Source organism: Labeo rohita, chromosome 14, assembly GCF_022985175.1.
Source record: "Labeo rohita strain BAU-BD-2019 chromosome 14, IGBB_LRoh.1.0, whole genome shotgun sequence".
Classification (NCBI taxonomy): domain Eukaryota; kingdom Metazoa; phylum Chordata; class Actinopteri; order Cypriniformes; family Cyprinidae; genus Labeo; species Labeo rohita.
This window is the reverse complement of record NC_066882.1, coordinates 12,882,649-12,907,865: the sequence shown is the minus strand read 5'-3', so window position 1 is coordinate 12,907,865 and position 25,217 is coordinate 12,882,649. Positions and strand designations below refer to the sequence as shown.

The following is a 25,217-nucleotide window of genomic DNA, read 5'->3' as shown; positions in this document are numbered from 1 at the left end:
CTGAGAAGATGAATGACTCCAGCTGAGGTAATTTGATGGTCAGGAGCCACAAGTAATTTTTCATTCAGAATCAAATTTCTCATGTGGTGCCTTTTCATCTCGAGTTTAAAAAGGCAAAAACAGCCTCTTTTCATTTTTTTCTGCTGAATGGAATTTCCATGCTGGTCTGGATTATTCATATTTAATTAAAATGTCATTTAATTTATTATTTATAATTTAATTTAATTTAAAAAATATATATATTTTACACTTGTTTGTAATGTAAGATTTGTTTAAATTTTAAATTGTTTTAAATACTGAATTGCTTAAATTAGAACAGGTGTCATGTATATACTGTACTGTATATCTCCTTTATCACATTAAGGTACATGGTATTTACCATTATAAACCAGCATTGAAATATTAACATGAAAACTAGCATGTGTTATAAGCACTTATGTTTTTGTCTCTCCTTCAATCCTGCAAGTACACACACATCTGTGCATTGAAGCAAAGCCTTAAAGTGGTTAGTCCTTCACACTGAGAAAAAGAGAGGAAAAAAATAACTAACATAAACAAAGGCAGAAAAAAAACCTCCATCCCCCTCTCTGATCTCTTAGATCCTCCTCTTTCTGCTCCGCTTCTCAGTGGGCTCACCGCACGCCATCTCCCTGCTTCAAATGCGCTGCTGGCCCTTTAAATCCTCTCCATTATAATTCCTGGAGCGAGCAGCTGGCCATAAAAAAGAGCGAGAAAGAAAGGGAAAAGCACATAGTCTCTTCAAAACACAAACCCAGACACACAGACATGCTTGCTCTCTCACCTATTCTCCCTGACATCTGAGGGTGGGGGGGGCCACTGTGGAGGATTTTCCAGCCAGAAGAAGTGAGCAGGGAAGAAGGCAGAAGAAGTTTCTTCACAGACAGGCACGGATCACTCTGCAAGACAATGCATTCCTGTCGAGTTTTACCTGCTCCTCTTTGGATTTGGTAATTCTGTAGACTGTAAGTTCTTCAAACGGTCTGAGAGAGAGAGAGACTGAGCAAGAGAATGCTCCCTCAGGTCATAAGGATTTTATACATCTTGTCTTTTTTCTTTTTCCAAGGGGGCTTTATAAGGTAAGAAAAGCAGTGTTTTTGATAGCATGTATGGAGTTGTTGTGTGGTTCTTTCTTTGTGTTTATTGTCAGAAATATCATATAGATTTTTTTTTCTTATTATTCTTAAGAGTAATAGTTGGGGGAGATTGTGGGTCAAACATGCAAAAAAAAAATGCATCACTTTGCTTGGACTGTAAACTAACTGTTGTTTCTGTAAACTTGAATTAAAGCTTAAACTACTGTAGATAAGTTTTTTTTTATGTATATATATATACACAATTTCAAAATCATGACTGATGAATTAAAACTTTCTCAACACAGAAAACAGTCAGTCTATGGAAATGTTTAAGAAAAATGCAATGTTCCTCTCCTGACAATTCGAGCAAATAAAAAAAAATATATATATGCAGCATTTTTGAAAGGAGAGATGATGAAAGCTGCTGAAACAAGCTCTTTGCAAAAAAAATTAAAAATAAATAAATAAATAAATAAATATATATATATATAGATATATAAATATATAATATTTTATGGTATTTTTATAGCCTAAGAAAGTGCCTAAGAAATCACATAAGTAATATCCAACCGCACAAAACTCATTAGCTCACAGTAAGGGTTTTCTCTCTATATTTTTTAAAACACGAACAAAGCAAGATTTTAAAGAATTTGAAAGATGTAGAGATTCTCAGTGCTTTTTTTTAATCATATGCAAGCTTTTTAAATAAAGAAAAACATCCAACAATTTACAGAAGCTACATACAGTAACTGTTAAAAAGGAATATGATTTTCTCCCTCCCTCTCTTTCTGTCTGAAAGAAAAAAGTGAAAAGTTTTGCAGCGAGTGCACTCCCTGTTTCACGCCCCATTGCATCCAGGTGTGAACAGGCTGGAGTTAAATTTGCATAATCCCAAAGCCTGGGTCTTGCGACGAGCATCCGCTCTGAGAGGGCGAGACACTGAGTGGAAGCCTATCGAGAATCAGACTAAGGAATGAAGAGAAGATGGAGTGAAGTCATTCTAGATGAAATTACAGGAAAAGTGCTGCGAGTCATGATGATGTAACGAAAGGTACAACTAGTGAAGGTGTGAGACGAGAGTGTATGAGACAGCCAGAGACAGGGTGACTGGCAGAGGAACATGTTGTAGATGCTGCGGTATGTCACATGTTACATGTACACGCGAGCACAGAAAGACTTCTGTGTCTCTGAAAGGCCTGTGGTGTGACTTGCAGGCGGGAGATGACATCCCTTAGCGATGGCACTCACCAGCTCAGTGTGTCAACCTGCAGACACTGTGTGGGCGATTCAGAGCGGACAGAACATGGAGGCAGAGATGAGCGCTGTTTGGGCTGAGCTGTCCGACTCTGAGGTGAGGGGGCGAGAATGGCTGTGAAAAGGAGCCGTGCAGAGACCAGGGTAGAAATCCAGCAGGTGGCTGATTAGCAGGTAGACAGGTCACGAACGTGGAGCAACAGGGCATCGGCAGGAACTTACGAAAAACATACCGGGAGGAGGAGTGTCTCAGAACAGCCTCAGCATGTCTGTTCAGTCCACAGGTCAGCCGTGTGGTGACTGAGAGAAGATGAATATGAGAACGCCAGTATGTGTTTTCACAGACATCTTCTGGTTCCATAATGAAAGTTTTGAACAGAGTATAACCTCAGGAAAAACAGAAAAAACATTACCTCAAAAGACACTAGCAGAGTTTGAAAGAGCAGCTGGCACTGTGTGAAATAAAGACGTCTGTCATGGCACAAACAGTGGGATTTGTAAGGAAATAAAAGATGCGGAGATTGAAAACAAAAGGGGGTTTGCACAGCTCAGATTTAGTCTCTTATTAATAAAGAAGCAGTACAGAGTGTTCAACGCTGAGTTAAGAAATTCAGGCATGAGTACAGCATTTCTACCAATCAGGAGTGTGTGCCAAATCTGACCTCAAAGTCACACCAGCACATCTCAGCAGCAATAGTAATGCAGAGGTCAGGGGCCATTGAGCAAAATACTTGTTATATATAGATTCACTGCATACATCTCTGGAATACTTGATTCTGATTGGCTGACTGAATCTGAAATATTTATGAATAATGATCGTCGGCCACAGCAACACCGGAGCTCAAGAGCTCAACAGTGTCTACATGATAAATATTTCCAATTCTAATACATTTTTCACATGTACACATAATAGAATATAGTACAATAATATAATATAATATAATATAATACTCAGATAAGTAGCCATGCTGATAACACATAACATGACATGACATGACATAAAATGACATGACATAACAATTTAATACTCAAACAAGTGGCCATGCTAATAATATAATATAATATAATATAATATAATATAATATAATATAATATGATATAATATAATATAATATAATATAATATAATATAATACTCAAGTAGCTGTGCTAATATAATATAATAATATAATAATACTTAAGTAGCTGTGCTAATATAATATAATATAATATAAAATAATAGTACTGAAGTAGCTGTGCATATATTTTTTAGAATATTTACATATTAATACATATAAATATTTAACTTTTTTTACAGTTAAACTACCATATGGGCTTGGTAAGCTTTTTTACATTTTTTTTTTTACTTCTCTTGCACTAATTTAGTTAAATATTTACATACTACAATTTTAAATAACTGCTTTCTATTTTAATATAGTTTAAAATGTCACACAACATAATAATATAATACTCAAACAAATAACCATGCTGATAATATAACATAATATAATAATACTTAAACAAGTAGCCATACTGACATAATATAATTAATATAATATAGTATAACACAATATTTTTTCTTAGCATATTTACATATTAATACATATTAATATTTTATACATTTTACAGTTAATATAAACTACCATATGGGGTTGGTAAGACTTTTCTGAAAGCCTCTTGCGCTCATTTTGTTAAATATTGCTACGCTTTTTAAACATAATCCTCAAACAAGTAGCCATGCTGATTATAATATAATATAATATAATATAATATAATATAATATAATATAATATAATATAATATAATATAATATAATATAATAATACTCAAACAAGTAGCTGTGCTGATTATATACAATAATATATTTTTCTCTTAGCATATTTACATATTAATATATGTAAATATTTACTTTTTTTACATTTAATATAAACTACCATAAGGGGTTGGTAAGATTTTACTTCTTTTTTTCATTTTTTTTTTTTTAATTAAGTCTCTTGCACTCATCAAGGCTGCATTTATTTGATCAAAAATACAGTAAAAAGGGAATATTGTTAAATATTACTACAATTCTAAATAGTTGCTTTCTTTTTTAATATAATTTAAAATGTAATTTATCCCTGTGATAACAAAGCTAAATTTTTAACACCCATTACATTTTCAGTGTCACTTAATCTTTCAAAAATCATTCTAATATTGCTTATTTGGTGCTCAAGAAACATTTCCTTAATTATTATCAATGTTGACAACAGCTGTGCACCTTAATGTCTTTATGGAAACTTTGATAGAAATATACTTGCTGAATAAATACATTAATTTCTAAAAATAATTATTTTTAATGTATTTCAAATTGAATACCGTAGCAAACAAATTAAGTATTCTGCATACAATTCAATGTATTAAAGATCCTTAAAAATGTTATGTGTTTAGAAATAATATATTATATTACAAAAAAAAAGAATAACTAATGTTAGTTCATTTGAACCACTTTTTGGGGTTTATTTAAAAAGTCTGCTAATCAGGATTCAACAAGCAACTCTGATACAACATTGTTATTCACCCATTTTGCTCACAACAAACCAGTGCTTGCACCTCTCCCACAAATATTTGTCTGTCTACCTCAGCAGCTCTACTGTGAAAACAAAGAGTGCATACAACAGTATGCAGAGTGGTAGATGGCGAGGCAGACTTAACCCAGGGTTTGCAACAAAACTGTGGGACAGCAGCACAAGTGGTTCGGTGATGTGAGCATGAGCATACAACCGAGAGGTGACAGACTGCTGTGCAGCACTGTGAATGATTGTTCCCGGCCAATTTCTCTTACCATTGAGGTGTGATAAAGGTGCATGCCCTTTGCTTTTTACAAAATGAAAGGTGTACTGCATGTGGGGCACCCGAAAACCCTGAGAGGTCTGAAAGGATGAGAGATCTCGTTAAAAATTGAGCAGTGATAGAGAAACCAGTACATTTGTTCAGAAATGTTCCCAAACATAAACTATTCCCTTACGTTTTTTGGTACTTGACTCTTAACCTGGCAAAAATGATTTCGAGCCTGAGCGCATAGCCAGTGGGCTGTGGTGAAATGAATTTCTTTCCACTGCCAGCTCCCATACAGCACCACAGCAAGAGAAGCACAACATGAAGTGTAACTAATGCGGTTGGGCCACAGCGCCTCATTTAAATGAAGGGCCTGTGGGATTCTCTTCCTGCTCGTGGTTTGACAGATTGAAGCCCTGTTGGAAAAGCCCTACTGAAGGTTGCAACATTGAGCTATTACTTTCAGCGCAATTAAAAGCACATAAAGAAGTCTTTATGGTGTTACTAATTCAGAGACGGCAAAACAGGTTAGCGTCCAGCGAATTAGTGGGAGGGGAAATGGAACGACAGTTAGATCGATGTTTGAAGAAATCTATACTCTATAAAAATCTATATATTGCGCTGTCCTAAAATGTAATGAAAGGCAACATACGAAGCTGTCTTCTAAAACAGCATCAGTACCACCACAGAATCTCATACGTGACCGACATGGAATGTTCTACATAACAGCAAGCATTGTGTATGAGAGTAGGTGGACATACTACAAATAGAGATGTACCCGAATCGGAATACCGTGTTCGGAAAGGAAATGATGTGTACTAGGCAACTCCTAAAGGGAATAAATATGAGATGGGAGAATGAGATCTCTCGCAGTATATCGTTGGGTAATTATACTGTATATAAATTGCATGCATCAGGGATCTGCTATTAATATGCGGGGCACTGAAATCGCTTTCACATGGGGCATTGAAATCGCTTTCGCGATCACACGTAGGGGAGAGTGGGGTAAGATGAGCCATTTTTTACTAATGTGGTCCTCAAGATAAGGGAAAATGAGGCTGAAGTACAATGAAAGTATCTAAAATAATTTCAGGATGTTTCTAATTGATTTAAATGATCAGAATGTATCTATGACAAAGGGTTCTAAAAATATGGCTTCTTATAAAAAAAAGTGTTCCTGTGGCTCAATTTGCCCCAGGTTAGGGGTAAGTTGACCCAAGTCAGGGGGTAAGATGCACCATCTAGGTGAAAACTCACCATCTGACTGAATCTGATTCAAACCCACGTGAAATTTGAAAGATAATTTACCTCTTTTAAAAAGTAACATAATAATCAAATTTCAGTTTACAAAAAGTTGTTCTTTTCTTAAAGCTAACTTAAAATAAAACCAATTCATTGAATTTTAATCTTCAATCTTTAATTGTTTGCATTTCTAAAACAATGTGTTGAACACCAAAAGTCACAAAAACAGACTAACAGAAAGTTTGTTGAGTACAATTATATAAACACTAAATTCGAATGAAGGAATAATTGTCACTGAAACTAATAAATATTTTAGTCAAACGATTCTTGGCATGGGATCATTTCTACAATGTCGAACTGGCCATTAGGGACTACAGGTGAAAAAATATATTTGATTATAATGTGATGAAAAGCATCTTCTGGTTCTGAGAGAAGGATTTGGTGCATGTGTACACTGTCCCTATCAAATAAAAACTATATATGATAAACTAAACCAGTTGTGTAGTATCACATTAAAATATCATTATAAAACGGATAGTTCCGGTCCTTGATTCTGATTGGTTGAGCCATGTTCTAAGCTGTTGTAAATAACTCTACAAACATACACCTTTGTTTACTTCTGTGTTGCTTGGCAACCACTTTGTCACAACCACAACTGTTTATGAGGAACTATTTTGTTTAGCGGAAGAACAGACTTTTTATTCATATCATTAAACTTTATTTGCCTTTTTATTTTGTGAAACCTTACTACGTATATGGAATAACACAAACTAAAGCAGGGAATTTATAACAGCTAAGAGGGTTTTAGGCACTCCACTTCATGACGTGCCTAACAACGCCCCTTAGCTGTTATAAATTCACTGTAAACCACGGCTTCTTGGGGCTTGTTGCTTTAGTTTATACTCCAGAGATTTAACTTGCATTATAGTGGGGTAAGTTAAAGTGCTGGCTCCACTTACCCCACAGCATTTGCCTCACTTTGCCCCATAGCTGGCATTTTGGGAAAAAAAACTAGCTAGCTTACCAATTCAGGCTAATATTTATCTAAATTATTTGCATGGTTTTATATGTTGCTAAATCACCTACATGCATAAATATTTTTAAAGTTAGATAAACGGGTGCCTTCCACTCCTCCCATGTGCTTCTCCTTTCCATAGTCCGGCAGAAATGATGCGTGATTCCAAAATACATGACAGTAAAAGTGTACAGTTGCCAAGATACAGGGGGTGGGTTAACTTACCCACTGGCTCAACTTACCCCACTCTCCACTACTCTGTGTATACCAGCACTTACCACACATTTAACAAGATTAAATGTTTTTCATTGGCGCTCGGGAACTGCAAATCATTTGCCATCACCCTATCAGCCACCTCTCCTTACTCTGTTTATGTGGTAGGTGAAATTTTATGTAGGTTACTGTAATTTAAAAGGCTCCTGCTAGCAAGCAGCTAACCATGTCCCTTTAGTGGCTCCGTGGAATGCGTTATTTGCTTCCAGTGCCAAAATTCTGTAATCATCTGTCCACAAAAATTTTGAAAATTATGTGAAAAGGCACATTTCCAAATGCACATTAAACTCACAGTATGGAGAATTGGAGTTTAATTTGCTCTAAGATTCTGAAAACAACCGATCATGAGCTGTTTGCATGTAAATAAACACAATGCTACAGACTAATAACATATTTTTTTTGCACAGTTAACACAGTTTTTTTGCAATTTGCACTACAAATGCCATATTGCGATTTTGATTTTAGTTCGATTGACGGATACTTTGCTAAAGAAATGCAACAAAACACAATGTTACAGATCTTTTATTTTATGACAGGGGTGTCCAAATTCAGTCCTGAAGGGACTGCAGAGTTTAGTTCCAACTTCCTCCAAGTTTCTAGCTAGTATAAGAACTTGATTAGCCGGCGCAGGTGTGTTTAATTGGGGTTGAAGCTAGACTCTCCAGGACAGTGGCCCTCCAGGACCAAGTTTGGACACTCCTGTGTAATGAGAAGTGTAAGTGTAAGCTTAATGGGAAACACTATATCAAGTCTTCAAAGAATTTGGCCAAAACAAATTGTCTTACGAAGCAGCACAATTAAAATGCCTAACTTTTGTAAACAGCCTTTGATGCCTTCAAATTCTGCCTCCATAATGAGCTCACTAGGTTTAGGAATTGAGCATTTATCTTGCCGCTGTGCATGCTGGTCACTTTGTCACATCCAATGCTAGTACAACAAAGTTGTTCAGCTAAAGCAGAAGATCTCATAACAGCTGGACAGCTTTGACTCATCTAATCCTTAGGGGAGATCTTTCAAAAAGATAATAGGAAGCATACAGAGGTCTAGGCAGGAGGTGCTGTTTCTAATGAAAAAATAATACAATCGCACAGCCATTGGGAACGAATAAGCGCAATACCTGCAGATCAGGAAAATGAAGCATGCAAACAGCACATCCCCAGACTGTACTACATAACACAAGGTCATTTACTTTAGGGATGGATAGTAAACACAAGTAACAACACCCACCAGGACACATCAGTCTCTCTGTCTCTCTCTTTATCTTTTGCTCCACTTTCCTATTCACTAGCCTATGTCACGCATGGCTGGTGAAGCAGTTTTGGGAGGTGGGTGGGGGAGATGGAAGTTGAAGTGGGGATTACAACTGTGCTCGTCAGATAACACAATGTCAGGGAGCGAGGCGGCACTTTTTTCGGCGTGAAATGAGAACACAAGCACATTGGAGCCGTGTAATTCCTCTGAACGCGGAATAAATTATTACCCTCTGTAAGGGCACCCCTTGACTCCGGCCCACTATTGTAGGAACAAATTAAATTCAATAGTGCTAATCACAGCTTTTCAGTAAATGCCTGACTAACGCTCTGACCTCCAGACGGGCTCAGAAACCGGGCCGCGTCGGCCCAGTGTTTGGTTTATTGATATTTCTGGTTCCACGGCAGTTACAAGAGCGCCGATGCTAGCGGCTGGAGATTTGCTCCGCAGGTCAGTTGCCATGACAATTCTGGTTTATTGATCTATTTAGCTTATGGCCTTATCCATTAACCCTGTACGACAGATGATTTTTTTCCTAATGGAAAAACGAAAGCAGCTGCAGTTTCTCAAGAGCAAAGCAGCAGTGGTCAAGGAGGATGCAAACAGCCTAAGGTCACGCCACAGGCATCAGAAATATGCTCATAATCATTAGCGTGACTGATTGACTGACTTGACAAGGGAAGTACAACAGGTCATGAGGATGGAGCCACTGGGTCTGAGTTAAGTGTATTTACCGTAAAATTCCATTGCTATATTTCTAGGACAAATAGAGATATGTCCATTACAGAAGACATTATGTCAGCTCTTGTGACTGTATGGCATTAGTCTAATAAACGATAAAATACTTATGGTCCTAATAAAGGTAGCTCTCCTTATTCTAAAAACAATCAGATTTCTATATTTACTTATGCCTATACAGAAACAGACTCATTTTGTTTCTCTTGATTTAATAGTTCAATTAAGGGAGTTGAATGCCACCCATGTTATTATGTATCTATTTATGAACAAATATAGTATGCTACAGGAGTGACTAGTTCTAGATGGGGCTAGTTGTCTCACTTCCAACTCCAGTGAATATGAACTACCATGTTCAAGGCCCAGAAAGGAAGTAAGGACATTGTTAAAATTGTCCATGGGACATCAGTGCGTCTTCCTCTGCTTGTAAACAAGGCACAGTGCATTTTACATCTGAACCACTATTGTCACATGGACTATTTTAATGATGTCCTTACTACCTTTTCAGGCTTTGAATGTGGTAATTGCATTACTGTCTATGCAAGATCACAAAGCTATCGGATTTCATAAAAAAATATCTTAATTTGTGTTCTGAAGATGAACGAAAGTCTTACGAGTTTGAAACAACATGAGCGTGAATAATTAATGACACAGTTTTCATTTTGGGGGGAACTATCCCTTTAAGAGATACATTACATTACTGTATAACCTGCATATGCTCCCTTCTGTTTGCCAGGGGTTAGAGCCAGAACCAAAAGGTTGAATTAGACATGCATGACCATGCCGACTTGCTCTTTATCTCTGTCTGCACAACCAGCTGCAAGCCCATGCCTCATCCATTACCCAAGCGCTCCACTATCAGCTCATCGGGTCTTCCCACAGCGCTTCCCTGTTTTCCCTTTCTTCTCTGTCTTTATTTTCACCCTCACCTTGATGTCCAAGAAGAAGGTTTCTGGCCACCAATCTTCCTGGCCCAAGCCAGACTACATTAGACACTGTTTGCTCTGATGAATGGCACCAGTGCAGGATTCCTGGAGGTCAGAGAGAATATTTGCATTAGTACAATGGAACATTTCTGTCTGTGTGACTGTTGTGTTGTCAGTGTACCTTCTAGATTGGAGACTACACTCCCTGCTTGAACGCAGCATGAAAGAACACAGAGCTATTAGCAGTTAAATCAGTGTAGAGCCATTCAAGTCATGCAGCATGGTGACTTCATCTAAAAGACTGTTTCTCAAACACCCCGTAAGGATTTTAGGTTCAAGTGCTTTAGGGCACTTCACACTAGAGCTTTTGGGTGTGATCTGAAGCCATTTGTTTTAGTTGAAGTCGTTTGATTGTTGTGAGAGGTTTTCTGCTTTTGATAAGCATCTTGAAATATGTTTTTTTTTTTTTTTTTAAATAAGAATACTTTGTGTATTATTATTATTTAAAAAAAATAAAAATCATTAAAGCTGCAAGCAGCATTGAAGGGCTCACTGCCACCCGGTGGCTTTAGGAAAACAGTGAACGGTGAGCAATATGCATTTAAAGTGGTAAATATAGGAGAGCCATGTCAAAGTCATTTATATCTGCCAAACATCCTGCTTCCAGCTGGTGGGGCTATGACTATAACTGAATATTGGCATTGTCTTCAAGCCAGGACTTTGATCAAACATATGAAGTTTGACATGGTTTGAACATGGTATGTTTGAGTGTAAAACATTACATATCCTGTTGCCAACATGTGGCGCTATAATTACAACTGAATATTGGCGTTTAGATGTCTTTGGGCCAGGACTCTTACCAAACATGTGACATCTAGTGCTGATTGGGCATTGCATGTTTAGCTTAGTGTAAAACAAGCAATTTCCTGCTGCCAGCAGGTGGCGTTATGATTACAACAGAATATCGGCCTTTAGATGTTTTCAGGCCAGGACTGTATGTATTTCGGATGTATTTCAAGTTTGGGGCAGATCGGACATTGTTCGGCTGAGTTATAACAACTTTGGTGAAACTTTGTCAGGCCACCACAGACATAGCCTTTAACGAAAACCCAATTTAACATTGCAAAGACCTTTAGAGTAGACTGACCAAATATAATGCTTAAAACCTGCCACTTCCTGTGGCCAGTAGGTGGTGCTATGACTATAACTGAATATGGGCATGGCCATGTGTTCAGAACAGGCCTCAAACATGTAAATTTTGGTGCAGATCGGACATTGTATGCCTTAATTATAACAAGTTCCTGTTTCATGATGAAACATCGAAGTTTGTCAGGCCAGCACGGACACACACAAAAACTCGAGATCTTCGGAATTTAATGTCACAAGTGGCTTTACACTGCCAAATTACACTGACCAAATTTGGTGTTGATCTGTTTTAATATCTAGGAGTTGTTTGTTTAAATACAACACCTGAAAATGGCAAAAAAGGCACTTCCTATTGGGTTTCGGACTTCATACCAGTGGACTGTTTTGCAAGTACTGGTGTGTTACATCTGTCTACTGTATCTCGTATATGTATGTGAAATGTAGCTTGAGAGGCACTTCATTGAAATATTATAGGTGGCGCCATTGAGTGATTTTGACACACCCACTACTGAAACCCATATCAGATGTGAATTTTCACCATTTTAGTGCGTGTGCAAAGTTTCATGAGTTTTCGAGCATGTTCAGGCCCTCAAAAATGCGATTCATTTTGGAGAAGAAAAAACTGAGCAGTTCCAGTATGGTCCTCACATCATCGGTACTCAGGCCATAATTAAGATAAAGAATTTAAAGTTGCAAAGAAACTAAAGTAGCGCTAGATCTTTGAGGTAGAAGAACAAGTAGTGAAGTAATTTTATTCTCTATAGTTGTTTTTTAGTAAGAAGCAGTGTCTTGCACTTAGAATTATGGAGTGAGGCCAAACTTAGCTATGTTCACACTTGGCGTCTTTTTGAAACTGCCAGCGTCTGTTTTACATTATAATCCTATGGAGTAAACAGTGTTTTCAAAAACGTCCTGAGCGTCTTTTTAAAAGCCACCGCCGGCGTCTTTTTCTGCAGCGAGTAGCCAGAATTTACGTTTCCATAACAACAAGAAAAAATGGAGAAGGTGCCGGTAGATAGACTTTTATTTTATTGTTGTGAACCGACATTCTCCTGCCCGTTAACTTCAAAAACCAATGCACGGCTCCAATAGCCTTGTGGGTCTTTTTCGAGACCCCGCTCGCAGACCGTTCCTGATCCCGTTCCCCCTCTCTCTTTCTAAAACACCAGTGCAAGAGCAAACTTCCTCTTTTCTCGACATTCATACTGTTGCAGCTGTTGTTATAGCAACAAAAGATGCCCTCAGCTGCAACGCTGCCAAACGCTGCCACTTTTTCTTGTCAAAAACAAGTGTGACACCAAGTGTGAACATGGCCTTAGTCCAGACTTTGGATCCCTTAAGCAAAATATGGACTTCATCCACTAAGTGCTTCTAGGATGCTTGTGTATGACATACCACCCACACTGTGAGCTTAAGGGGAGAGCAACTGTACCTCTCCCTGTTTATAAAGATTAATCACAGCTCTTCCTGAATGGACCAGATCCAAAATATACTCGTTTGCAGTGGGTCAACAGTGCCTGAAAAAATCGTTTGTCACTCTGCCGGTGTTCATTGCATTGGAGAGCGCTCCAATTAATGCCGTTATTTCAGGTGTGCTTGAGCAGACTATCTAAAGCCCCATGTGTCTCACTCCATAAAGGTGAGAGGAACATCCTGACCTCACGACACTAGTATGAGAACCCTGGCGACTCATCCAAACTATGTGTTATCATTTGTCACGTTCACTACTCATGCTACGTTTGAAAAAAAAATTTCAAATGCGCAGCATCCATACTATGCATAGTATGCAAATTGTTTCTATGCATGAGATATTCGGACGACACTGCATTCATCACACAGCTTTCAGAAATTGATAAACAGGCATTTGGACTGAAGTGGTTTTGACACTATCAGGAACATGCAATACAACTGAATGAAAGGTCCGATGAAATTAATACTAAGAAGCAAATGTTATTGTTTGCAAGGCTGGGTAATACTGATTAATTTTTTTTTTTTTTAATTTGACAGCAAGTACTACCAAGGTCAATATCACAGATATTCCTTTAATATTGGAAAAGTTTGATTTCTAAGGATTAAATGGCCAGTTACAGTCATTAAAATTTATATTTTAAAGGGGACATATAATGAAAATGTGACTTTTTTCACATTTAAGTGCTATAATCCGGTCCCTGGTGTCTCCACCAACCCAGAAAACATGAGGACAAACCAGTAACTTTGTTTTGGTAAGCCTTTCTCTGCAAGCATGTGGAAAAATGAGCCATTCAGATTTAGCTCCCCTAGTGACATATGAAGGGGATGTCACTATAATATTTTGCACCCCTTAATCTGCACATTTCCACTCACAGCGACAACAAACGACAAACGACAACACTGTACCAGTTCTAACTCCATGACCTTCACAGACATAACAGACTGTGTTTTTTAACTTATGTGTGTTTTTAACATAATCTTGTGTGTATTTGACAGTTTAAGCGCAATAAGACATGAAAGAGAACTTAGTTTAGTACTTACATGCCGTGTGACAGCCACTTTCTGTGTGCTTGCTTTCGATGTTTGTGTTCAGAAAACCATATATCAGAAGTTTAAACTGATATAGCTTCAATATGCATGATTTCAGCATGATAGGGATGATAATCAAAACCAAATAGATGTTTTTTGGCAGAGTATTTGACATACGAACTGTAAAGACACAGCCTTGTTCAGGAAAAAGGGTGCGGGGAGCAGCAGCTCATTTGCATTTAAAGATACAGCCATGAAAAGAGCGTGTATCTGCTTCCACTCAACATAGGCATTTTCAAAATGATACAATAAATGATTTGTGGGGTATTTTGAGCTGAAACTTCACAGACACATTTTGGTGACATCTGAGACTTATATTACATCTCGTAAAAAGGCACATAACAGGTGCCCTTTAAAGCCATATAATAAGCCTAATTATTTTTATAAATATATTTATAAATAATTTTGACTTGACTTGACTTGAAATGTCCCACAAACCCATTACAATAAATGTTACATTTAGCTCTGTCATAATTTAGTGTCAAATAACAGCAAATAACGCTTGCAATTTTCAACATTTCTGCATGCATTCAGATGCTTCTGGGAAAAATTCTCATTATTTTTATAATTTTAATATTTAAATCTCAATATCCTTATGTCAGAAACTACACCACTATACAGTATCAAAAGCACTGATACGCTCAGTCGTGCATATATTAAAAAAGAAAAAGAAAAATTCTTTTTGAAACATATGCTGAGAGGCCACAGCGCACCACAGGACCTCAAAGAGTTCCTCTCCCAGAATCCCAGGAAGACTGGAAACTGTACTCTCAAACACAAGCCATTGTGGTCCTCAATCTCTTTCATGCGAAGCAAAAGCACACACTGACAGTGAGGGCAGGAACAGCTGGAGGCTCTAAAATGCAGTGAGTGACCTCTCCGCACACTTTACTGCCCAAATCGGCAGTAGACCCCTAGTATAGACTTCACAGACAGGTGGAGCGTTGCTGAAGGTAGAATGAGTCAGGACCACCTAAGGGAGAGCTAGTGAAAACAGGGAGGAGAGCTGTGAACTACCCAGCACAACTGCAAACGCACCACAGCCCCTGAGGCGAACAGACAGGAGGGCCTCATTACCTGAGCAAGCTAGAGAGTGTAGCAGATAAATGTGTGAAACAACAAGAAGCAGATCTCAGAGGGGATGGATGGTGTACAGAGACTCGTTTAAGTCTGTGGAAATAATCCACAACCTGATGAGAACTGACACGTCCATCCATATTCATATGGCAGAGGCATTTAATGGACCACATTTATCATCCTGTGGATGCAGGTCCTAATTAGACACTTACTGTACATGCATACACGTGTGAGATGCGTTTTTGGATGTAAGCAGGAAACAGCGTTGTCTGTCACGGATAAGGGAAGCAGAGGGTGACGTTGGGACTGCGACTGCTGCTAAACTTCACTCATTAAATGCTTCCGTTTCCTGGCCTTCATTTCTCTGTCACACCTGAATTCCAGCCCAATTTCTCTGAACTCTCATTTCATTAACCTGAATGGGCACACAGAGAAAAATCACAGGAGCGTTCCTCTGCCAGGAGGCTAATCTTTCTTCTCTGTAGTGACGTCTTCGCATCAGAGACAGTGAAGCAGAGAGTTTCCATTTAGGTTTCAGAAAAATGATGCATTTCAGATAAAATCGTCATTCCATTTTTTTGAGATTCTTTCTCTTAGTACATACAAATTCACATTTTGTTTTAAAAATGCTCTTTTTTTACCATTTAAACTGTGAGATTATTTTAAAGAAATCAATACTTTTCAGAATTAATACAAATATTAATGCTATTTAGTCAGGATGTCATGCAAGATGTTTATGTTTTTCTTTCTTTAGTCGAAAGAAATTAAAGTTTTTGAGGAAAACATTCCAGGATTTTTCTCCATATAGTGGACTTCAATGGGAGCCAACGGGTCGATGGTCCAAATTGCAGCTTTAAAAGGCAAATTTTTGTCTTGAACTAGCTTTGCGATGCACGTCCGTGACTTCACGCATTCATAACCACATTGGAAAGGTCACACATGGTTAGTTCATCACCTGTGTACTTCGGTTCAAGTAGGGTAAGAAAAGTAGGGTAAAAACCTCATTTTCTCCTCCAACTTCAAAATCGCCTGATAAAATTTTTACCTTTTTTCGTAAAGGCTGTTTGCCTTGCATGTTCGATTGTAAACACTGTGACTTTTTTAACTTTAGTCAGTGTGTGGTCACAAGTTACAAATCTCAAAGTCCATCCCAAAAGGAGATATTTTGTTTTTAAAAAATCTCTTTTCAAGAACTACAACGAACGTCTCCTTTGGACTACAACGTTTGTTTTCCACATGCAATGATGTCACAACGCTGTCCATTAGAATATCATTCAAATAAATCCCGCCCACAGAAATTCAAATTGTTGGAGGGATCGTAGGGACGAGGTGGGGGGGATTAGCCTAACTTTAGTGATGCAGCACGAAGAACCGCTTCAACGTGCCGCAGCGCAGCGGGTATAAACACAAGCATTGACTAGAGTGGCCGCTTCAGAGCAGTACAGGGGGTCGAAACACATGCCGAAGTCGCGATCTACTCCGGTTGCACGTCGGAGCTGTAACGCGCCGCAGATGTGTGCAGTTTGTGGTAAGAGATTTATTCATCATACAGTGTAGATAGCTTCACTTATAACGTGGGCGTTTTTTAAAATGCATAAACTTGCACTAGAATAGGCTAGGCTAATCAGTGATGATGTTCTTTGAGAATTTTAGGCTGCTTTTAGCCTTATGCTGGAGCTGGTTTCGGGCAATGAAACAAAGTATGTAAATAATTAAATACATTGGCACGATAATATCATGTAATGACGATCTCGCAGGCTGATGATAGGACCCAACACTACTGTAGTGTATTATTTACTCACCCTCCATGCATCCTAGCTGTACATGACTTCCTTCTTTCAGACGAATGCATTTGGAGTTATATTAAAATTTATCCTGGCACTCCCAAGCTTTATTAACTCCCCTCCGGGGGGTTAATAAAGGCCTCCTGTAGCGAATCGATGCGTTTTTGTAAGAAAAATATCCATATTTAAAACGTAAGAATCACTTTAATCTAGCTTGACAAGTGACGTGGCAGTACTGGAACACCATCTAAGCTGTTCGCCAATCGCAACGCAGTGGGACAGCTAACCAATCACAACACATTTTGTTTTTTGGAAGGCGGGCCTTGATTAAACCCGGAACTAATCGAGCCTTATGTGCCAGGCTGGGAGAGATGTATTGTAAAAATGTAAATTATGTTCAAAATAATGCGTTTTTCGATCCACCAAGCATGAAAGCATGTTCTAGTACACCACCAAAACAAAATAAAGACTTTGTAAAAGAGCATAATAGGACCCCTTCAAAAAAGTATATTAATTTGTTTTTTTTTTTTTTTAGAAAATTAAAGATTATTTCGCCAGACAAGCCCCTTATTCCTCGGCTGGGATTGTGTAGAGCCCTTTGAAGCTGCACTGAAACTGCAATTTGGACCTTAAACCCATTGATCTCCATTGAAGTCCACTTTATGGAGAAAAATCCTACAATATTACCACATTGTTACCACAAAAATGTGTAATGAACACTCACAAAGGAAAGGTCTAAAACACTGAATGGCGGATTGACGATCATGAAATGTCATCCATGGTCCCTGCTGAGAGAGATGGGCATGTGGGACCCTCATGGGAGGGTGAATCTGATAGGCTCCGCTGCTTATTGCACTGACAGCGCAGATCATGTCACAAAAAGACCCATCACAGCTCTCTGCCAGAGCACTGGCACCATCAGACAAGTAATCAGAGAAGTTGGAGCGCTGTCTCAAAGACTGACAACAGACATTCCCCACTGACCCAAGGTCTAACTCTGTACGGGAATACGATGAAGGCTGAGAGGACAATAATAGATACTGAGAAACTTTCTTTTACATCTAACTTTTTTTAATGGTGCTGTATCTAAATGATAATGTATTCATATCTTTGTTTGTTTGATTGTCTACAAATTAAGTGGGAAAAGCAGGTGGGCTCATTTGTTGTACATTTTTTGTGAGATGAAGTACCAATTAGCTTTGCTACGGTTTGATTACAATTAATGTAAATAACAGCCTTGGTGAATAAACAATCAGATGAGCGGTTTTCACAAAAATTACTTGCACAACAAAGCCTATTCTATTAATTCATACTATGGGGCTTTATGTAACCAAGCAACACTGATAACTTTTTTTCCACTACAAACTGTACAGCTAATTATGTCTAAAAAAAAAAAAAAACAGTTGTTGGAAGATGATCTATTCATCATTCAATTAATTCATTTTGTGATCAAGAAGAGGAAATATTTCCCTGCAAATCAGTGTAAACTTCAAAAGCAGCTCTTGTGTCTTAATTATGGCACACCAAAGCATTAAGCTGATAGCTTGGGAAAAATACAGCTAAACCACAGTTTAAACAAATCGTAAATCTGGGGAGAACGGTGGCTAGGGGCAAAGAGGAAGATCAGATTAAAAAATGAGACCATCACGGCATTAAACACATTTCTCAAGGTTTTCAGCAACAGAGAATAAATTTAGCATTGAAACATGATCTAATCTAATGGGTCTTCTGAGATGTCAGAGACAGCCTCCCCCAAGGTTAAAGACTGCATTATGAATTAAAATGTGTAATCCGTGGGCTATGAGGAGTTTCAGCTGAGCTTGACTTTTAATAAAGTTATGAGTTTTATACTTGCAATAAGCCAGTGAGATATACATTTCCACTGAGTTGCTTTTGCACCACATCATAGATCTAGTTTAGAACAATGAGTTTTCTACAGACACTAATCATGATGCAGCATTTGTAAACAGCAAGAAATAAAGCAGCTTGGGAAAAGGCTGTGAAGCATCGCTAATGATTTTACAGCTTTCAAGCACACTCTAAAACCAGACTGATGAAAAAACTTCAGTTTTCATTTAAGTTTAAAGGGGTCATGACATGGATTTTTTTTATTACTTTAAAGGAGAACTCCACTTCCAGAACAACAATTTACAAATAATTTACTCACCCCCTTGTCATCCAAGATGTTCATGTCTTTCTGTCTTCAGTTGTAAAGAAATTATGTTTTTTCAGCAAAACATTTCAGCATTGTTCTTCATATAATGATTTGATTTTTGAAGTTGAGGGAGAAAATACGATTGGAGTTTTTCAACATTTCGCTAGATAAGACCCTTCTTCCTCGGCTGGGATTGTTTAAAACCGCATTTGGGATTGTTTGAAGCCGCATTTAAACTGCTTTTTGGAAGTTCAAAATCGGGCACCATACCAGTGCATTATATGGAGAAAAATGCAGAAATGTTTTCCTCAAAAAACATAATTTCTTTACGACTGAAGAAAGACAGACATGAACATCTTAGATGACAAGGGGTTGAGTACACTATATGTAAATCTTTGTTTTGGAAGTGGACTTCTCCTTTAATATGTTCCTTGAGGGTTACTTATAATGTTAAAAAAAAATTGCACAAAAAACAACCATGTGGAAAAAATATTATTGTCAATGCTCATTCTGACCCTCTGTCTGAAATTACCTGTTTATTTCCAGGTAGACTTCCAATTATTTCCAGAAAATGCATTATGAAATCATTTACTTACAGTTTGTAATGCAGCTGCAATCAGATCTAGTATCACTTCATCTTTGAACAAATGTTTCTCTGTGAACTCTCCATGACACTGTGCTTAGGTTACAAAACAACATGCTCTGAAGTCCTAACAATCCTCTGATACGATCTAGGATGCCATTAAAAATAAACCATCAATTTGTTCCTTACACTGGGATCTTTCTGATATCTGCATAAAGATGCAAACAAGCTGTTTAAACCAAACGCCTCAAAGCGAACGTTCTTTCACTTCATTTGTCCTATTGATGACAAACTTAAACAGGTAGACCAGCGGTCTAAAGCCCAAAGTATACTTTGTTTTTGTACACATGCGCTAGCGTACAGTCGAATGCATAGTATTTCAAAGTATACTCCATTTGATGTTGTGTGCGAACGTGGGCGATGGACACTTGCGCTCTAGATTCATCCATGTCCAGCATCTGCTCTATTTTTCCCCACAAGTTATGACCAATAACAAATATTTTTTTAACTCTTTTAAACCAAAGCTGGGTTATCATTCCCTCTCGCTCACAAGCACTTGTCAGTGTGCACATCTGTTGTTGTTACAGTCTCCGCTGTTTTGTTGTTGTTTTTCCATCTCTTTAGTTTAGTTTTCTACTGTGAAACAACAGCCCAGAACAGTGCTGCCACCTTGTGGAAGAACTGATTACTGCAAAAGATTTAATCATGTGGTGTGTGTACAGTACGGGCGTACTATACTAATGATGAAATTTGCGTCACGTGCACTGTACGCTGACCCTCGCGTATGCGTAAAAAGTGAACTATACTTTGAGCTTAACAGCACTTGTCAATGTCAAAATAAATGAGATGGCCAATCAAATCAAAGTAGGCAGGATTTACTGTTCACAGAAGCAGAGCACAAATTTCAGCTTGAAGGCTAAGCTTTACACTGAAAGAGAGCATGGTAAGACGGAAGTTGCCAATCATTTCATATAAGTCAACTTAATGTAGAAATGTTAAATAAGTGACAACTATATCTAGTGATGCAAACTACTTGACTTTTTTCTCAAATATGGCCATTTTGAGAGAGAGAGAGCGAGAGATTAAAATTGCGTGTGTAGCTGCATCTGTCTTTTTCCACAAACAATGAAACAGAGTTTAGTTAATTTAAAAAACAGCGATTTGGGGGGTATTTATTGGCACAGTGGTTAACCAGAAAAATTAAAAATGGCACTTCTTGCCCAAAAGGTTGACCCCTGTTCTTTAGTAAACAACTGCTATTAAGAAAATGATTGGCTTTTGGCTTAAAGTGAAAGGCGGGATGTCCATTACTACAACAACCATATTTAGCAGTCTGGTAGTTTCTACGTGAATGTCAACCTAGAAAAAAAAATCACATTGAAGGCTTGCAAAATATTCCTGTGGTAATATTATTGCTGACAAATGTAGGTTATTCTAGAGGTTTTTTTCACTTCCATTCACAAACGGCAGCTTTGACCTGTATGTGTGAGCCGAGTCAGATTCCAAACATGTTTTTCTACCGTGGCATCTGTCCAGTCACTGCTTAAGGGCAGTGGGTGATTGAGTCCACATGCTACCACTATATCCCCCTGTGTCTCCATGGACACGGGAACATTACCACAGAAAAGACATAGATCACATCAGCCAGGACAAATGCGTCTCAGAAAATTGCAGAACGAAAACCAAATCCAATTCTTCCAATAATGCAGTTGATCAAAAGTAAAGCATGAATAGAAAAGGTATCTTTTAGAGAGGAAACCAAATGGAATAGCCAGACAGAAACTGACAGTTTTTTTTAAAAGACTTGGACAAAGATTTGGGTAGAATGGAGTAGAGTCCATTCTGATTCATATATGAAGAAATCCAGCACTTAAAAGACATGAAGATCCAAACTGTACAATATGCTTGAATGCAAGCGTTCAAGGAAATTATTAGAGATGTATTTTGATGACAGGTTGTAAGACCTGTAAAACTCCATCTCATATTATGCTAATAGCTCTAAAAATCTGGACAACTATCCATGAGTGTCTAATGACTATCATTCCCCATGCCTTTGGTAAAAAGCGGCCACTTTGAAAATTAATATGCTCTCTGATCACTGGCTTCCTAATGAAAAGCAATTGGCGGCATATGTTTGCAAGTCATGTGCAAAGTGTATGCTGGGACTAATTGAAACCAAGTGATTATCATGCTCTATGAGATGGACTGAGAACTCCCATAATGGTTCATAGTGGTTTTGCTGGAGATTGAGCATAGCAATGCTTGAAGAAGCTCTGATGAAGCTTGTGGCAAATTAAAACAAGCATCTAAAACCCAACATCTTTTCAGGTTTACAGCAGTGTTAGCTTTGTTAAAGTTCATCTGTTTCCATGACAAAGCAGGTTAAAAATACTCAGCTGTAGGTCATCACAGCTCCAGAATTCACCTAAAAATACAAATTTATTCACCCTTATATCATTCCTTTACCTTTTTTTGGGGACCATAATTTGTGAGAAGGAGAAAGGAAAACCTTGTAGTGTCCTATGGACTCTATAATGGACATCTAATGGGTGTTAAGGAGATATTACACTCAAAAATGAATAATCTGTCATTTATTCACCCCCATGTCATTCCAAATCTGCATGATTTTCTTCTGTGGTAAACAAAATAATATATTTTAAAATATGTAAATCAGCTATTCCTATTATTCTCTAGTCTCAGTAGGTCCTTTTTTAAAAGTCTATTTTTTTAGAATTTATCTCTGACTGAATATCATCCGTACATCTGTAATTGTGGTTTCAGAGCCCATGAGGAAAACCAGGACTTTGCTGAGGGTCACATGCGGCACTGTACTTACTGTGAAGAACATAAGGACTCAAATCATGTGTATCAGCAGAGTCAGACCTCTTATGAAGCTTCTCATTCCAGCATGTTGCCCCAAGGTCTGTCTGATAATATTGCAGCTGACTGGGCTAAAATCTATCCAAATTTACTTTCCTTTGGAAGAGTTGGCAGATTGTAGCACTGTATAACACATGTGCAGAGGCTAAATCTCGACCCTCACAATTAGCCAACATAAAAATATGAGAGCTGATACTAAGAGCATTTGAAGTGTATCAAAGACAAGATTGAAAAGTTGTTTGAGTAGCAGAAACATTACAAATAAAATTTTTTAATTTCATTGTATAAAAAATTTTATCAACATCAAATTCTAATAAATAACTTTTTTTGAAAAAATGTTAAAAGATGCATCTGAATTGCAAATCTAAATGATATTTAGGAAATAAATTACTTTTTGCTGTTATGAGCTAAATCATGACTTCAGCAAACAAAACTGGAGCACATGAAATTACAAGCCTTGAAAGAAAACTGTAATAAACAAAAATCTGTCATATAATAACTTCAAAAGAACAGTTATATAATTTCTGCTGTTTAACCAATCAAACGAAAATACAAAAATAACCATTTAACATGAATGAGTCAATCTTGGATTTGTGTGCGTGTGCTTTTTTCATTAGACACAAAATAAAAACAGTTTTTTAAAAGGCAAAACTGTCAGCTTTTTAAAATGGATTTTCAATCATTTTTACAATGTGTGTGTGTGTGACTGTGAGGGTGCCATCTCTGTGATTAATTTCAGGATGCTGATAAAACGAGAGAAAATATCTGAGCTAGTGTTGAGCAAGGAACGGGTGTTAAATATTCTTGTCATTCCTCAGACAGGGACTCAGGGATCAGACAGCGGTATCGGCCCCTGAAAGGTCAGGCTCATTAAAAGTCCCTTACTTGCATCTCAATGATTCAAGAAAAAGCCCAAGCTTTCATTAAACAGGCCTCTGGTATCCTTGCAAACCTTCCCGCAGAGCCATTACCAGCAACCCCAATGGCCTTATGACCAGCCGACAGATGCCGTTGCTGTCAGATGAGAGACAAACACTTTCTATTACATTCAGTTAATTACTGTTTTTCTCTTCATTCACTTTCAGCTATTTTTTGGCTAGATCGATAGAGAAACTGTTGTTTTCTGTTTTGAAGTTTCTAGCTTCTCATTTCATCCCTACCACAGCGGATCTGTGTTTATAAGCTGCCATCCTGGGAATCCCCCAAGCGACTGCCTCTCACTGTATCCCAGCATTTCCACACCTCAGGAACACTCCACTCACACTTTGATGAGTAGCTCTCATGTTCGCAGAGTTACGTGACTGGATTGCTGCGCTGGTACAGTTCTGTCTTTTGGGAATGGTTCTGAGATGCTGTGAAGTTAGCAATGGTATAAGGCAGTTATTATAAATTCATGACGGCTGATGAAGGGGTCAGCCATCTCTCGAGGCTTACAGTAATAAAAAAAAATGTTGTGGTCATCACCCAGTTGAAGGCAACGGCCCAGAATGAAGCAAGCCTCGGTTAACATCCCCCCAGTTACTCCTCTGAAAAGTTCAGAGAGGGGAATTTTATTCTAATCTTTAATTGTATCACCTTCTAAACTTTTTTGCGTTGTCGTTGAAAATTTAGGCATGCTTTAGTACATTATGCTGATGTATTCACCATCTGAAAGCGTTTCTGATGACTAAGAACTCATGGGGGGAGAAATTCAGTCATGAATCTTTCCACATAATCTCGACAAAATAAAAAGGGGAAGTATTGAAAAACAGACAGTAACTACGTAAGATTCAACATAGAGGCACTGTGCATCTCTGTAATCAAGTTCTGTAAAACCTCCATACAATTATAGTTTCACAGGGCAGCAGGTCAATCATAGAAGTTAATTAATGACTTTTTAATTGAACACTGTTGACAGACTGCTTTTGTGAGACATGGCAGGTAATCATACGCGACTGGCTAACTTAATCGTTTCAATGCATGTGAATAATTCTTTTCGTGACCTTAGTGAACTCTTCTGTTGATTGTCTGATTTATTCAACCTGATCTCATGACAAAAACGTACCTGAACTTTTTCAGACGTGAAATACGTAGCGCCATGTACTTTTTCGTGAGATATTCGATGTGAAAGTGGCGCTAATAGAGTGTTCTTTTTTCTTCCAGGAACAGATGAATGTACATATGGTATGTTTTATGTGCCACTGGTTTTGTACATTGAAATGTTCGTTGAGTGGTGCTATAAATCTAATGCTCTGTGGCATTTTAAAATAATGTACCATCTGCACTACACCTAAACCTACCCAATAGTATGAACAAAAGCGAATGTGACGTAAAAACACAATCACAAGCATGCCGTTTTAGCTTGTTTTTCGATCTCTCATCTTCCAGCTCTTTCATTGCAAGTCATGTTTTTTCATGGGATTCGTACCCAAGGATTCCACATTTCAGTCCAATTTCGTGCTGGCTGCATTA

The 25,217-nt window shown here is 37.9% G+C and overlaps 1 protein-coding gene across 1 annotated transcript in view; it reads left to right on the top strand.

Annotated features, from left to right (window-relative positions):
* The first annotated feature begins 565 nt into the window (after nt 1–565).
* Nucleotides 566–25,217, top strand: part of glra4a (glycine receptor, alpha 4a) — a 47,060-nt gene continuing 22,408 nt past the window's right edge. The window contains exon 1 of the mRNA XM_051127023.1: nt 566–1,097. Within this exon, the coding sequence (XP_050982980.1) occupies nt 1,030–1,097 (68 nt within the window). The 5' untranslated portion in view covers nt 566–1,029. The remainder of the gene's footprint in view (nt 1,098–25,217) is intronic.